Genomic DNA, 18,271 nt, shown 5'->3' with positions numbered 1-18,271 from the left:
ATAGGATGGCGGATATGTATGATGGGCATATGGGCACGGGACTATAGGATGGAGGATATGTATGATGGGTATATGGGTACGGGACTATGGGATGGAGGATATGTATGATGGGTATATGGGCACGGGACTATAGGATGGAGGATATGTATGATGGGTATATGGGCACGGGACTATGGAATGGAGGATATGTATGATGGGTATATGGACACGGGACTATGGAATGGAGGATATGTATGATGGGTATATGGGCACGGGACTATAGGATGGAGGATATGTATGATGGGTATATGGGTACGGGACTATGGGATGGAGGATATGTATGATGGGTATATGGACACGGGACTATGGAATGGAGGATATGTATGATGGGTATATGGGCACGGGACTATAGGATGGAGGATATGTATGATGGGTATATGGGTACGGGACTATGGGATGGAGGATATGTATGATGGGTATATGGGCACGGGACTATAGGATGGAGGATATGTATGATGGGTATATGGGCACGGGACTATGGAATGGAGGATATGTATGATGGGTATATGGACACGGGACTATGGAATGGAGGATATGTATGATGGGTATATGGGCACGGGACTATAGGATGGAGGATATGTATGATGGGTATATGGGTACGGGACTATGGGATGGAGGATATGTATGATGGGTATATGGGCACAGGACTATAGGATGGAGGATATGTATGATGGGTATATGGGCACGGGACTATAGGATGGAGGATATGTATGATGGGTATATGGGCACGGGGCTATGGGATGGCGAATATGTATGATGGGTATATGGACACGGGACTATGGAATGGAGGATATGTATGATGGGTATATGGGCACGGGACTATAGGATGGAGGATATGTATGATGGGTATATGGGTACGGGACTATGGAATGGAGGATATGTATGATGGGTATATGGACACGGGACTATGGAATGGAGGATATGTATGATGGGTATATGGGCACGGGACTATAGGATGGAGGATATGTATGATGGGTATATGGGCACGGGACTATGGAATGGAGGATATGTATGATGGGTATATGGACACGGGACTATGGAATGGAGGATATGTATGATGGGTATATGGGCACGGGACTATAGGATGGAGGATATGTATGATGGGTATATGGGCACGGGACTATAGGATGGAGGATATGTATGATGGGTATATGGGTACGGGACTATGGGATGAGGATATGTATGATGGGTATATGGGCACGGGACTATAGGATGGAGGATATGTATGATGGGTATATGGGTACGGGACTATGGGATGGAGGATATGTATGATGGGTAAATGGGCACGGGACTATGGGATGGAGGATATGTATGATGGGTATATGGACACGGGACTATGGAATGGAGGATATGTATGATGGGTATATGGACACGGGACTATGGAATGGAGGATATGTATGATGGGTATATGGGCACGGGACTATAGGATGGAGGATATGTATGATGGGTATATGGGCACGGGACTATAGGATGGAGGATATGTATGATGGGTATATGGGTACGGGACTATGGGATGAGGATATGTATGATGGGTATATGGGCACGGGACTATAGGATGGAGGATATGTATGATGGGTATATGGGTACGGGACTATGGGATGGAGGATATGTATGATGGGTAAATGGGCACGGGACTATGGGATGGAGGATATGTATGATGGGTATAAGGACACGGGACTATGGAATGGAGGATATGTATGATGGGTATATGGGCACGGGACTATAGGATGGAGGATATGTATGATGGGTATATGGGTACGGAACTATGGGATGGAGGATATGTATGATGGGTATATGGGCACGGGACTATGGGATGGAGGATATGTATGATGGGTATATGGGTACGGGACTATGGGATGGAGGATATGTATGATGGGTATATGGGCACGGGACTATGGGATGGAGGATATGTATGATGGGTATATGGGTACGGGACTATGGGATGGAGGATATGTATGATGGGTATATAGGCACGGGACTATAGGATGGAGGATATGTATGATGGGTATATGGACACGGGACTATGGAATGGAGGATATGTATGATGGGTATATGGGCACGGGACTATAGGATGGAGGATATGTATGATGGGTATATGGGTACGGGACTATGGGATGGAGGATATGTATGATGGGTATATGGGCACAGGACTATAGGATGGAGGATATGTATGATGGGTATATGGGTACGGGACTATGGGATGGAGGATATGTATGATGGGTATATGGGCACGGGACTATGGGATGGAGGATATGTATGATGGGTATATGGGTACGGGACTATGGGATGGAGGATATGTATAATGGGTATATAGGCACGGGACTATAGGATGGAGGATATGTATGATGGGTATATGGGCACGGGACTATGGAATGGAGGATATGTATGATGGGTATATGGACACGGGACTATGGAATGGAGGATATGTATAATGGGTATATGGGCACCGGACTATGGAAGGGAGGATATGTATGATAGGTATATGGACACGGGACTATGGAATGGAGGATATGTATGATGGGTATATGGACACGGGACTATAGGATGGAGGATATGTATGATGGGTATATGGGTACGGGACTATGGGATGGAGGATATGTATGATGGGTATATGGGCACGGGACTATGGGATGGAGGATATGTATGATGGGTATATGGGTACGGGACTATGGGATGGAGGATATGTATAATGGGTATATAGGCACGGGACTATAGGATGGAGGATATGTATGATGGGTATATGGGCACGGGACTATGGAATGGAGGATATGTATGATGGGTATATGGGCACGGGACTATAGGATGGAGGATATGTATGATGGGTATATGGGTACGGGACTATGGGATGGAGGATATGTATGATGGGTATATGGGCACGGGACTATAGGATGGAGGATATGTATGATGGGTATATGGGTACGGGACTATGGGATGGAGGATATGTATGATGGGTATATGGGCACGGGACTATGGGATGGAGGATATGTATGATGGGTATATGGGTACGGGACTATGGGATGGAGGATATGTATAATGGGTATATAGGCACGGGACTATAGGATGGAGGATATGTATGATGGGTATATGGGCACGGGACTATGGAATGGAGGATATGTATGATGGGTATATGGACACGGGACTATGGAATGGAGGATATGTATAATGGGTATATGGGCACCGGACTATGGAAGGGAGGATATGTATGATAGGTATATGGACACGGGACTATGGAATGGAGGATATGTATGATGGGTATATGGACACGGGACTATGGAATGGAGGATATGTATGATGGGTATATGGGCACGGGACTATAGCATGGAGGATATGTATGATGGGTATATGGGTACGGGACTATGGGATGGAGGATATGTATGATGGGTATATGGGCACGGGACTATGGGATGGAGGATATGTATGATGGGTATATGGGCACGGGACTATGGAATGGAGAATATGTATGATGGGTATATGGACACGGGACTATGGGATGGAGGATAATCATTATAATTTGTTATAAGTAACCACAGTTAGTTACTATGCCCGGGCAACGCCAGGCTCTTCAGCTAGTTATCTATATATATTTCAAGTTCATTCCCCACTTATGAATCACAGTGAATATAATATACACCTGTATATATGGGATGTGTTCATTGCTTTGTTATCTACACATATTTCCTGTTCATTCCCCACCTATAAAGCACAAGGAATATAATATACACCTGTTTATATGGGATATGTGTTCATTGAGAGTCGGAATAGGATGCACTCAGTGGGTCTGTGTGAAGTCTGATTAAAAAGATATTGCTCAACTAAAAAGAGTGTACTGAGTGTTAACTAAACAGGATATCCCTGTGGTCTGGCTGTCAGCCGATGATACATCGCGGAAGGGGGCGGAGCGTTTAGAACTCTGACTTCCACACAGTTTTCACAGAGTTTTTACAGTCTACAAGCAAAAAGATCAGTTCGGCGAAACCAGGGGAAATTTCCAGAAGGTAAGACATTACACTTACACTACTCGTTTTCAAACCTGAGCCCTCTGAGGGATATGTGCCTGAGTCCACTGATAATCACTTATTGTCTGATCGCCACCTCTGTTACCAACATTATTTTTAGTTTCTCTTTTCTAACCAACCCTGTACACTCCTACCAGTCACCAGTCACTGACTCTTCTGCTTCGTCTTTTTCATTTACAATGGTGAATGTTGATTTTTTTCATATTAACTTTCTAATTTTTAATACAAAATTATGAATGTAGCCATGTGTCACCCCAGCCGGCCTCTATGGACCATAATATAATTAGACCTCCGCTGGCATTCCCTGTCCTAAATCGGCTGTGGGGTATATGCATCTTTGTTGCTATCTGCTGATACGTAACATTACAGACTGGCCGGAGACTTAGACACTGGAGATCATCTGCAATGTAGTGTTGTCACCCACTGCAGCTATCCAGCTGGATTAGAGGACCTATTCAAAGGACCAGTATTGCATTTTCCATGGCGTTGGATTACCGGGTGGCGCCCCGGATTTTTTCTGTTTGTTGCAGCCACATTGCAAACTTTAAAACCTTCATGATCAATGATGTATATTTATGTCATCGGCCGTGTCCCTGCCTTTGATGCGGGCTCACATACTGAGCACGCATCTTTCCCTGCACTTGATGGCTCGCTTGATCAGTCATCAAGTGCCTCTAACAGCCGCGGGTGGATCCAGTTAAATCTCGCTGTCAATAGCTGAGAGCAGAATTTAACATACGCCGGCTGTCAGCGCATCACATTGGCGCCCCTGTCATGTGATCGTAGTGTGCCGTTGGGTTGTCATGATATTCTAGGGTCTGCTGAAGACTCCTGTGCCTGTCATTACAATCCATCTGTGAACGCCGTGAATTTTGCTATACATAGCTCCACAGAAGCCCTGCTATGTATAGTACAGGCAATCGGGAGGATTGCAGCTTCAAGTCACCAAAAAGGACTATTGAACTCAGTACAAAGTGATAGAGAAAGGTTTTAAAAAATATTTAAAAATTAAAAAAAAACTAAAAGTTCAAATCATCTCCCTTTGCACCATTAAAAATTAAACAAAAAAAATGACATATTTCGTATTACTGAGTTCAGTCAGAAATGTCCAATCAAAATATAAAATAAATTAATCTGATCGGTAAACAGCGTGATGAGAAAAAATATCAAAACGCCAGAATTAATTTTTTTGGTAGCCACAACATTGTAATAAAATTCAATTAACAGCAATCAAAACATCGTGTGCCAAAAAGGTATAAATAAAAACGTCAGCTCCGGGTGAAAAATATGAGCCCTCACCAGACCCAGATCCTGGAAAATTACTGGTCTCGGAAAATGGTGACAAATGCTAAAAAAATTTTCATACAAATTTCGGAATATTTTTTCACCACTTACCGTAAATAAAAAATAAACTATACATGTTTGGTATCCGTGTACTCGTAATGACCTTGAGAATCTTAATGGCAGGGCAATTTTACCATGTAGTGAACACGGTAAATAAAATACCCCAAAAAATACAATTTTGGAATGACACTTTTTTCCCAATTCCATCTTACTTGGAATTTTGTTCCCATTTTCCAGTACACTAAATGGTAAAATAAATAGCTTAATTCAAAAGTACAACTCGTCCTGTAACAAAACTCTCCATAGCTCTCATGCAGCTATATTGACGGAAAAATAAAAAAGTTATGGCTCTTGGAAGAAGGGAAGGGAAAAACGGTAAAAGATAAAATTGCCCGGTGTTGAAGGGGTTAAGGAATCATAACAATGTTCTGTGGAATATTCCCCCAGCGTCAATTAGGCTACGTGCACACGCTGTGGATTTGTCCTCTGCGGATCCGCAGCAGTTCTGCAGACAGTGTGTACAGTACTATGTAAGTCTATGGGATTTACAATCTGCTGTGCACACGCTGCGGATTTTCAACTGCGGAAAAGCTGCGGTTTTGAATCCGCAGAAAGAACTGACATGTGACTTCTTTTCTGCGGATTCCGCTGCGGTTTGCCACCTATTCCATTGTCCAGGTGTCAAACCGCAGGGGAAAACCGCTGGCCAATCCGCAGATAAAACCGCAGGTCATTTTAGCTGCCGTTTTAACTGCGAATCCGTAGATACAAATCCTCGGGTGAATCCGCAGCGTGTGCACATAGCCTAAGATTTTTTCGGAATCAGTGCAGGGCATTTCATTCATTATTTACATATCACCATAAGGCAAATAATCCGGAACTAAAGATTCCACTGTGAATAAAATATAACCTTTATTTATTAACTCAATAAACTGATGTTCAATATTAAAAGCACAAGATTCTACTGGAAATCTTCTTCTGTTGTCCGGAATTACAATTTAGTTGAGTTGATTAATTATCCTGAGAATACAAGTAGGGAATGTATGTACAGTAGTGGGGGCAATTATATCAGCTAGTCCCATATAGTGGGGGCAATTATATCAGTCAGTACCATATAGTGGGGGCAATTAGGTCACTTAGTGCCATATAGTGGGGGCAGTTAGGTCACTTAGTGCCATATAGTGGGGGCAATTATATCAGTCAGTCCCATGTAGCGGGGGCAATTAGGTCACTTAGTCCCATATAGTGGGGGCAATTATATCAGTCAGTCCCATGTAGCGGGGGCAATTAGGTCACTTAGTCCCATATAGTGGGGGCAATTATATCAGTCAGTCCCATGTAGCGGGGGTAATTAGGTCACTTAGTCCCATATAGTGGGGGCAATTAGGTCAGTTACTCCCATATAGTGGGGGCAATTAGGTCAGTTACTCCCATATAGTGGGGGCAATTAGGTCAGTTAGTCCCATATAGTGGGGGCAATTAGGTCAGTTACTCCCATATAGTGGGGGCAATTAGGTCAGTTGGTCCCATATAGTGGGGGCAATTAGGTCACTTAGTCCCATATAGTGGGGGCAATTAGGTCACTTAGTCCCATATAGTGGGGGTAATTAGGTCACTTAGTCCCATATTGTGGGGGCAATTAGGTCACTTAGTCCCATATAGTGGGGGCAATTAGATCACTTAGTCCCATATAGTGGGGGCAATTAGGTCACTTACTCCCATATAGTGGGAGTAATTAGATCACTTAGTCCCATATAGTGGGGGCAATTAGGTCACTTAGTCCCATATAGTGGGGGCAATTAGATCACTTAGTCCCATATAGTGGGGGCAATTAGGTCACTTACTCCCATATAGTGGGGGCAATTAGGTCACTTAGTCCCATATAGTGGGGGCAATTAGATCACTTAGTCCCATATTGTGGGGGCAATTAGGTCACTTAGTCCCATATAGTGGGGGCAATTAGATCACTTAGTCCCATATAGTGGGGGCAATTAGGTCACTTACTCCCATATAGTGGGGGTAATTAGGTCACTTAGTCCCATATAGTGGGAGTAATTAGATCACTTAGTCCCATATAGTGGGGGCAATTAGGTCACTTAGTCCCATATAGTGGGGGCAATTAGATCTCTTAGTCCCATATAGTGGGGGCAATTAGGTCACTTACTCCCATATAGTGGGGGCAATTAGGTCACTTAGTCCCATATAGTGGGGGCAATTAGGTCACTTAGTCCCATATAGTGGGGGCAATTAGATCACTTAGTCCCATATAGTGGGGGCAATTAGGTCACTTAGTCCCATATAGTGGGGGCAATTAGATCACTTAGTCCCATATAGTGGGGGCAATTAGGTCACTTAGTCCCATATAGTGGGGGCAATTAGATCACTTAGTCCCATATAGTGGGGGCAATTAGATCACTTAGTCCCATATAGTGGGGGCAATTAGGTCACTTACTCCCATATAGTGGGGGCAATTAGGTCACTTAGTCCCATATAGTGGGGGCAATTAGGTCACTTACTCCCATATAGTGGGGGCAATTAGGTCACTTAGTCCCATATAGTGGGAGTAATTAGATCACTTAGTCCCATATAGTGGGGGCAATTAGGTCACTTAGTCCCATATAGTGGGGGCAATTAGATCACTTAGTCCCATATAGTGGGGGCAATTAGGTCACTTAGTCCCATATAGTGGGGGCAATTAGGTCACTTAGTCCCATATAGTGGGGGCAATTAGGTCACTTAGTCCCATATAGTGGAGGTAATTAGGTCACTTAGTCCCATATAGTGGGGGCAATTAGGTCACTTAGTCCCATATAGTGGGGGCAATTAGGTCACTTAGTCCCATATAGTGGGGGCAATTAGGTCACTTAGTCCCATATAGTGGAGGTAATTAGGTCACTTAGTCCCATATAGTGTTTGGTTTGCTCTTCTTTCAGTAACTCATTTGTAGAGTTTTCTGATGAAGCCGGCTCTACGCTCTGGAAACTTGTAAATGCCATTCTTCTGGGTAGCCAGTAAAGGTATCATCACTCTTAGGCTCGGTTCACACATTGCGTTTTTGCTGCGGTTTTTTCTGTGTGCGAATTTTAAGCTGCATTTTACACTACCAGCAAATTCTATGAGACTTCGGAAATCTCATGCACACATTGCTTTTCTTCTTGTCAATTTTGGAAAACTGCAGCGTTTTTGCAAACTTCAGCATGTCACTTCTATCAGCGTTTTTTTCACTCATAGAAAGCAATAAGTAAATGAAAAAACCGCGGGTGTCAGGTTTTGTTGCGTTTTTGTTGCAAAAACCTCAATAAGTTGTATTGTGTTTTTTTTATGCACTCAACATTAATGCACAAGAGACAAATGTACCTGGCAAATATGCAGAAAAATAAACGCAGCATGTGAACATAGCTTGTGTTTGTCTTTTTAGGCATAAAGATATTTACCTATGACTTACTAGAAAAAAAAAGAATTTGATTTTCACTGTGGCAGTGACTTCATAGTCAAGACTGATAGTTCCCGGGTGCGATTGTGATACTGAGAGGAGCAATACCGCCCACTGGTGGCTCGTAGAAAGATGACCAGAAGTACAGACATGAACAAAGGAAGAGGAAGCAAAGCCGGGTCACATTAGGGAGCTACACAAGTATTATAAATAAATATAAAAAAATTACAAAGGCAATAAACATGGCAGTGTGCACATATATATGAAATTTCTATAATTTTATTGTAAACTAGCTGAAGAGCCCGGCGCTGCCCGGGCATAGTAACTAACTGTGGTTAGTTATACCAAATTATAATTATCCTCCATCCCATAGTCCCGTGCCCATATACCCATCATACATATCCTCCATCCCATAGTCCCGTACCCATATACCCAACATACATATCCGCCATCCCATAGTCCCATGCCCATATACCCATCACACGTCCTTCATCTCATAGTCCCATGCCCATATACCCATCATACATATCCTCCATCCCATAGTCCCGTGCCCATATACCCATCATACATATCCTCCATCCCATAGTCCAGTGCCCATAGACCCATCACACATCCTCCATCCCATAGGCCTGTGCCCTATACCCATCATACATATCCTCCATCCCATAGTCCCATGCCCATATACCCATGATACATATTTGCCATCCCATAGTCGAGTGCCCATATACCCATCACACGTCCTTCATCTCATAGTTCCATGCCCATATACCCATCATACATATCCGCCATCTCATAGTCCCATGCCCATATACCCATCATACATAACCGCCATCCCATAGTCCCGTGCCCATATACGTATTATACATATCCTCCATCCCACAGTCCCATGCCCATATACATATCCGCCATCCCATAGTCCTGTGCCCATATACCCATCACACATCCTCCATCCCATAGTCCCATGCCCATATACCCATCATACATATCCTCCATCCCATAGTCCCATGCCCTTATACCCATCATACATATTCGCCATTCCATAGTCGAGTGCCCATATACCCATCACACATCCTTCATCTCATAGTTCCATGCCCATATACCCATCATACATATCCTCCATCCCATAGTCCCATGCCCTTATACCCATCATACATATCCTCCATCCCATAGTCGAGTGTCCATATACCCATCATACATCCTTTATCTCATAGTCCCATGCCCATATACCCATCATACATATCCACCATACCATAGTCCCATGCCCATATACCTATCATGCATATTCTTCATCCCATAGTCCAGTGCCCATATACCCATCACACATCCTCCATCCCATAGTCCCCTGCCCATATACATATCCGCCATCCCATAGTCCCATGCCCATATACCCGTCATACATATCCGCCATCCCATAGTCCCGTGCCAATATACATATCCGCCATCCCATAGTCCCGTGCCCATATACCCATCACACATCTTCCATTCCATAGTCAACCATTATGACATCATAATGAGCTGTGGGGCTTGCAACCTATGATGACATCAGCGTCGCCATGGCAACCATTGTGACATCATAATGAGGGGCGGGGCTTGATACGCACACACTGTTTCCCCATTATGCAAATAGGGGCATTATGACATCATAATGAGGGGCGGGGCTTGACACGCACACACTTTTTCCCCCAGTATGTAGATAAGGGCAAAATTGTTTGGTGAATTGGAATGTGCGGGGTTAAAATTTCACGTCACAACACAGCTTAGGACGCTCTCGGGGTCCAGATGTGTGACTGTGCCAAATTTTGTGGCTGTAGCTGCGACGGTGCGGATGCCTATCCCGGACATACATACATACATACACACTTTGAGATTTATATATTAGATAGTAGAATATAGACAAGTGGTGGGAAACCATTAAAAAGATAACTGGAATCTATTCTATTATTTCTAAACACTGCTTTTCGGCGATTCCTTTGTATCCCCATTCATACTGCACCCACACACACACACACACACACAAATGATACACCATTTGAAAGGTAAACTTGCCCCCTTCAGCAAGAAAATAGCCAAGCAAACCACACATCCACAATTTGATCGCAAAATACAGTTTAAACATTAATTTTCATAAACCTGCAGTAAGGAAAAATGACCTGCAGGTGGCACAACAGTACTCCAAAACACACTACCACAAAGCTGCTTACAGACATCACAAACAAATCCAAACATTTGCCTTGGGGTCTTTCCAGCTTGCTCAACTGCTTGCCCAGCCTATTTCAGGCACATTGGAGGATTGCATATTTGACACCTGCAGTGAAGTGTGCAAACACATTTGTATAAACATGCACTGCTTTTTCGTTGATTTACTTCCCCCACACACACACACACACGATACACCATTTGAATGGTAAACTTGCTCCCTTCAGCAAGAAAACAGCCAAACAAACCACACATTCACAATTTTATCACTAAATACAGTTAAAACATTCATTTTCACAAACCTGCAGAAAGACACAATGACCTGCAGGTGGCACCTCAGCAGGAAAACATCTTTTGGCCTCTACTTATCAAAACAACTTATTGTATTACCAATCTACATATATAAATTCCTGTCTGTGTTCATCATCTCATGAAGTACATTTACATTTGACCAGCTTGCTTTTGCTGAAATTGCCTGCGCCCCCGAAGACCATTAACAGTGGCTAGTAGCTAGTAACATATATTAATATTCTCAAAAACGAGAGTCTGATGTAGACTTATAGATCAGTTCCAGTTAGTAAAAATGTAGAATATATAATATCTAGTAAAGAGAATATATACCATAAAGTCTGAGCCTTGGTATAGATACTATGAGTATAATGGAATATGAAGTAATAAACCAATAAACAATAACGAAAGCCTCAATAATAAAGTACAGAAATATAGTAAATATATTGACACTATACATGCGGTATTGGTAAATATGAAGGTATATTAACTACTCATAAAGAGATGAACTATATTTCCAAAATGATAAACTGAGAATAGCAAAGAGAGCATACAAAACCAATAATGTGATGCCCAAAGAGCTGGGAGAGAATTAAAAAAGGCATCAAAAGAGCACAGTTATAATGTCATGAATATGAGCCCCATGCGTATCGCTGCTGGCAGCAGCTTCATCAGGGGAAATAGAGAAACCATAGGAGTGTCTACATATATAATAGGTAATCGGCTTTAGACTAGTGACCGATGCGCGTTTCACCTTTTGGATATGCTTTGCCCCAAATCCAGCTACACACAACCACAACGCGAATTCTGCATTATCGCACATATGCAATATACGGTCATTCTTGTCTGATAGACAGAAGTGGAAATTTCTGTATATCATCAGCGCGCATGCACAAGAGTGTTAATTATGACAGTCTGCATAGGAGCTGTAAACACAGAATGATAGAAGGCGTAGAATTAGAACTAAAGTTTATGGCAAGTTGCCACAGTTACAGTGGGTACGAAAAGTATTCAGACCCCTTTACATTTTTCACTCTTTGAATTTACCAAATGGCTGCAATGAAGCAAAGTTCCTTTTTTTCTAATTAAGGCTACTTTCACACGTCCGTCGGTGGCATTCCGGCTCCGTGCGGCAAAAACATGGAGTGCCGGATCCAGCCGTGAATGGAGGGACCGGAAGTATATGCGGCGCATCTTACGGCGCCTGACACAGCTATGTTGCGGAGTTGCGGGGGAAGAAAAGGATCCACGAGCCAGTGAACAGGGTATGAAAAAGAGAGAACGGGGTATGAAAGAGAGAGAGAGAACGGGGTATGAAAGAGAGAGAGAGAGAACGGGGTATGAAAGAGAGCGAGAGAGAACGGGGTATGAAAGAGAGAGAGAGAGAACGGGGTATGAAAGAGAGAGAGAGAGAACGGGGTATGAAAGAGAGAGAGAGATATCCGGGCATGCGCACAGGGTAAAACCGTGCATGCGGTGGCCGGATCAGGTAGAAGCCTGATCCAGCGGCCGGAATGTGCCATAGCGTAACATTGTCCCGCAGAGCCGCATCCGGCCATGTCCGGCTTTTTTCGCCGGACAAAAAAACGCTGCAGCACCCGTCCTGTCCGGCCGCCGGACAGAGGAATTCAGCCGGATCCGGTAAAAACCGGAACAAACGGAAGCACATGCGGCGCGATCCGGCGCATGTGCTTCTCAATGACAAAAAAACGCATCCGGCGGTAAAAAAAAACGGATCCGTTTTTTTACACACATGCCGGATTGTGCCTGACGGCACAAACCGGATGTGTGAAAGAGGCCTAATGTACACTCTGCATCCTGACTGGAAAAAACAGAAATGTAGAAATTTTTGCAAATTTATTAATTAAAAAAGAAAAACTGAAATATCACATGGTCATAAGTATTCAGACCCTTTGCTCAGGCACTCATATTTAAGTCACATGCTGTCCATTTCTTTGTGATCCTCATTGAGATGGTTCTACTCCTTCATTAGAGTCCAGCTGTGTTTAATTAAACTTTCCATACCCACTGTAGGACGCACAGGACAATCGATGAAGCACTGAACATTTCTATGGATTGTTGTCACCTATCCACAGGGTAACTTATAGATCATGTCAGAGACCTCTCACCTAGCCAGGTCTGACATATTGTTTTGCACTAATGAAAACTTGTGACAAATAGAGGGTCTGGTTTGGGTTCTTACTAGAGTTGAGCGATACCGTCCGATACTTCAAAGTATCGTATCGGATGGTATCGGCCGATCTTTAAAAAAAGTATCGGTATCGCCGATTCCGATACCGGAAGTCCCATTCAAGTCTATGGGACTTCCGGTATCGGAATAAGAAAAACCCTTTCCTGCCCTTGTACAGCCTCTCTGGGGTCTGTACGGGCCTTTCGGGGGGCTGTGCCGGCCTGCCAGGGGGTCTGTGCAGGCTCCGGTGGTCTGTGCCGGCCTGCCGGGGGGCTGTGCCGGCCTGCCGGTGGTCTGTGCAGGCTCCGGTGGGCTGTGCCGGCCTGCCGGGGGGCTGTGCCGGCCTGCCGGGGGGCTGTGCAGGCTCCGGGGGGCTGTGCCGGCCTGCCGGGGGGCTATGCCGGCCTGCCGGGGGGCTGTGCAGGCTCCGGGGGGCTGTGCCGGCCTGCCGGGGGGCTGTGCCGGCCTGCCGGTGGTCTGTGCAGGCTTCGGGGGTCTGTGCAGGCATCGTCCGATGGGACTACAAGTCCCATCGGGCGATGCCTGCTACCATGACAGTGATTGACACATTAGCCAATGATGGGACAGTAGTAGTCCCATCATCCGGCTAATGTGTTAAATGTAAAAAAAAAAAAAAAAAAAAAAAAAATTACATGCTACATTCATACTACATAAATACTACATGCAACATACATACTACATATATACTACATACATACTACATACATACTACATACATACTACATGCAACATACATACTACATATATACTACATACATACTACATATATACTACATGCATGCTACATACATACTGCATGCTACATACAAACTACATGCTACATACATACCACATATATACTACATACATGCTACATACATACATACTACATACATGCTACATACATAACACATATATACTACATGCATGCTACATACATACCACATATATACTACATACATGCTACATACATACATACTACATACATGCTACATGCTACATACATAACACATACATACTACATGCATGCTACATACAATACATACATGCTACATACATACCACATACATACTACATGCATGCTACATACATACTACATGCATACTACATGCTACATACTACATATATACTACATGCATGCTACATACATACTACATATATACTACATGCATGCTTCATACATACTACATGCTACATACATACTACATATATACTACATGCATGCTACATACATACTACATACATACTACATGCTACATACATACCACATATATACTACATACATACTACATACAATACATTCATACAATACATACATAGACATACAGTACATATAACATAGAGTAACATACTTACCAATACTTGTCACATTGTTCCCCGAAGCCATTGTCTTTCCGGAATAAATATTAACATAACAAACCACAAAAATACTCACCCACGATCCGAAGCAGTCCACGAGTGTGTCCCACGACGATCTTGGGTAGAGAACTGCAGCATCAGCTGTTGCTGCCGTTCTCTACGGGCTGCAGGAATCCAATGACGGAAGGTAGGTATCCTTCAGCACTGTATTCCTCCGCCACTTAAAAAAAAAAAAAGTCCCTAGTCTCACTTTATGCCATTGCTGTGTGGGAATTTCCCACGCAGCAATGGCATAAAGTGAGACTAGGGACTTTTTTTTTTTTAAGTGGCGGAGGAATACAGGGCGGAAGGATACCTACCTTCCGTCATTGGATTCCTGCAGCCCGTAGAGAACGGCAGCATCATCTGATGCTGCAGTTCTCTACCCAAGATCGTCGTGGGACACACTCGTGGACTGCTTCGGATCGTGGGTGAGTATTTTTGTGGTTTGTTATGTTAATATTTATTCCGTAGACGACAATGGCTTCGGGGAACAATGTGACAAGTATTGGTAAGTATGTTACTCTATGTTATATGTACTGTATGTCTATGTATGTATTGTATGAATGTATTGTATGTAGTATGTATGTAGTATATATGTGGTATGTATGTAGCATGTAGTATGTATGTAGTATGTATGTAGTATGTATGTAGTATGTATGTAGCATGCATGTAGCATGTAGTATGTATGTAGTATGTATGTAGCATGCATGTAGTATGTATGTAGCATGCATGTAGCATGCATGTAGCATGTATGTAGCATGCATGTAGTATGTATGTAGCATGCATGTAGTATGTATGTAGTATGTATGTAGCATGCATGTAGTATGTATGTAGCATGCAGTATGTATGTAGTATGTATGTAGTATATATGTAGCATGTATGTAGCATGTAGTATGTATGTAGCATGCATGTAGTATGTATGTAGTATGTATGTAGCATGCATGTAGCATGTAGTATGTATGTAGCATGCATGTAGTATGTATGTAGTATGTATGTAGCATGCATGTAGTATGTATGTAGCATGCAGTATGTATGTAGTATGTATGTAGTATATATGTAGCATGTATGTAGCATGTAGTATGTATGTAGCATGCATGTAGTATGTATGTAGTATGTATGTAGCATGTATGTAGCATGTAGTATGTATGTAGCATGCATGTAGTATGTATGTAGTATGTATGTAGCATGCATGTAGTATGTATGTAGCATGCAGTATGTATGTAGTATGTATGTAGTATATATGTAGCATGTATGTAGCATGTAGTATGTATGTAGCATGCATGTAGTATGTATGTAGTATATATGTAGCATGCATGTAGCATGTAGTATGTATGTAGCATGCATGTAGTATGTATGTAGTATGTATGTAGCATGCAGTATGTATGTAGTATGTATGTAGTATATATGTAGTATGTATGTAGTATGTATGTAGCATGCAGTATGTATGTAGTATGTATGTAGTATATATGTAGTATGTATGTAGTATGTATGTAGCATGCATGTAGTATGTATGTAGTATTTATTTTTTTTTTTTTTAACATTTAACACATTAGCCGGATGATGGGACTACTACTGTCCCATCATTGGCTAATGTGTCAATCACTGTCATGGTAGCAGGCATCGCCCGATGGGACTTGTAGTCCCATCGGACGATGCTTGCACAGACCCCCGGACATCAGCACAGCCCCCCAGCAGGCCGGCACAGCCCCCCGGCAGGCCGGTACAGACCCCCACAGGGTGCACAGCCCCCCGGCAGGCCGGCACAGCCCCCCGGCAGGCCGGTACAGACCCCCACAGGGTGCACAGACCACCGGCAGGCCGGCACAGCCCCCCGGCAGGCCGGTACAGACCCCCACAGGGTGCACAGACCACCGGCAGGCCGGCACAGCCCCCCGGCAGGCCGGTACAGACCCCGGGCAGTCCACACAGCCCCCCGGCAGGCCGGCACAGCCCCCCGGCAGGCCGGCAGAGACCCCCGGAAGGCCCGAAATGACGGCGCATCATGATGCGCACACACCGCGCATCATGATGACGTCAGTCTGTCAATCAACTTTGAACTTCTGATTCCGATGCCGAATTCCGATATTGAAAAAATATCGGAAGTCGGTATCGGAATTCCGATACAGCAAGTATCGGCCGATACCCGATACTTGCGGTATCGGAATGCTCAACACTAGTTCTTACTCCATGTCATGTGGGAAGGCTTGTTAAAGGGTTGAAATAGAATGAAGAAATTTTCTTCTTCTAAGAGGTGGAACTAGAGTAGAAATTCTCTTGCTTTCTGAAGACAGGAAGGCAATGACACCGGCAGTGGGAGGGCACATTTTGAGAATAAAACCAGCTGCAATTATGCACTGAGGACAGTGATCTTTACATTTACGGAGAGGAGTGGAGTAGACTACAGAATGCAGCTGGTATCCACAGGTATGTAGCATTAAAGTGTATAGCTGTAATTCTAATAAGGTAGAGGATCATATTTCTAAAGTTATTTTTTGAGTTCGGTAGCGAAACGAGTTCGGCGCATCTGGAGTTCGGCGCATCTGGAGTTCAGCGCATCTGGAGTTCGGCGCATCTGGAGTTCGGCAGCGAAACGAGTTCGGCGCATCTGGAGTTCGGCGCATCTGGAGTTCGGAGCATCTGGAGTTCGGCAGCGAAACGAGTTCGGCGCATCTGGAGTTCGGCACATCTGGAGTTCGGCAGCGAAACGAGTTCGGGGCATCTGGAGTTCGGCGCATCTGGAGTTCGGCGCATCTGGAGTTCGGCAGTGAAACGAGTTCAGCGCATCTGGAGTTCGGCGCATCTGGACTTCGGCGCATCTTGAGATTGGCGCATCTGGAGTTCGGCGGCGAAGCGAGTTCGGCGCATCTGGAGTTTGGCAGCGAAACAAGTTCGGCGCATCTGGAGTTCGGCGCATCTGGAGTTCGGTAGCTAAATGAGTTCGGCGCATCTGGAGTTCGGCAGCGAAACAAGTTCGGCGCATCTGGAGTTCGGCGCATCTGGAGTTCGGCGCATCTGGAGCTCGGCAGCGAAATGAGTTCGGCGCATCTGGAGTTCGGCGCATCTGGAGTTCGGCGGCGAAGCGACTTCGGCGCATCTGGAGTTCGGCGCATCTGGAGTTTGGCGCTTCTGGAGTTCGGCGCATCTGGAGTTTGGCGGCAAAGCGAGTTTGGCGCATCTGGAGTTCGGCGCATCTGGAATTCGGCGCATCTGGAGTTCAGCGGCGAAGCGAGTTCGGCGCATCTGGAGTTCGGCGCATCTGGAGTTTGGCGCTTCTGGAGTTCGGCGCATCTGGAGTTCGGCGGCAAAGCGACTTCGGCGCATCTGGAGTTCGGCAGCGAAACGAGTTTGGCGCATCTGGAGTTC

At 44.3% G+C, this 18,271-nt stretch overlaps 1 protein-coding gene across 1 annotated transcript in view; it reads left to right on the top strand.

Moving 5' to 3' along the window:
* The first annotated feature begins 3,802 nt into the window (after positions 1-3,802).
* Positions 3,803-18,271, top strand: part of LOC141100441 (uncharacterized) — a 50,768-nt gene continuing 36,299 nt past the window's right edge. Inside the window, exons 1-2 of the mRNA XM_073588951.1 lie at positions 3,803-3,815; positions 3,930-4,034. Of these exons, the coding sequence (XP_073445052.1) occupies positions 3,803-3,815; positions 3,930-4,034 (118 nt within the window). The remainder of the gene's footprint in view (positions 3,816-3,929; positions 4,035-18,271) is intronic.

This window comes from Dendrobates tinctorius, unplaced genomic scaffold, assembly GCF_039654945.1.
Source record: "Dendrobates tinctorius isolate UK_male_01 unplaced genomic scaffold, ASM3965494v1 ptg000104l, whole genome shotgun sequence".
Lineage (NCBI taxonomy): Eukaryota > Metazoa > Chordata > Amphibia > Anura > Dendrobatidae > Dendrobates > Dendrobates tinctorius.
The sequence above is the reverse complement of the archived record's forward strand: the minus strand, read 5'-3'. Positions and strand labels throughout refer to the sequence as shown.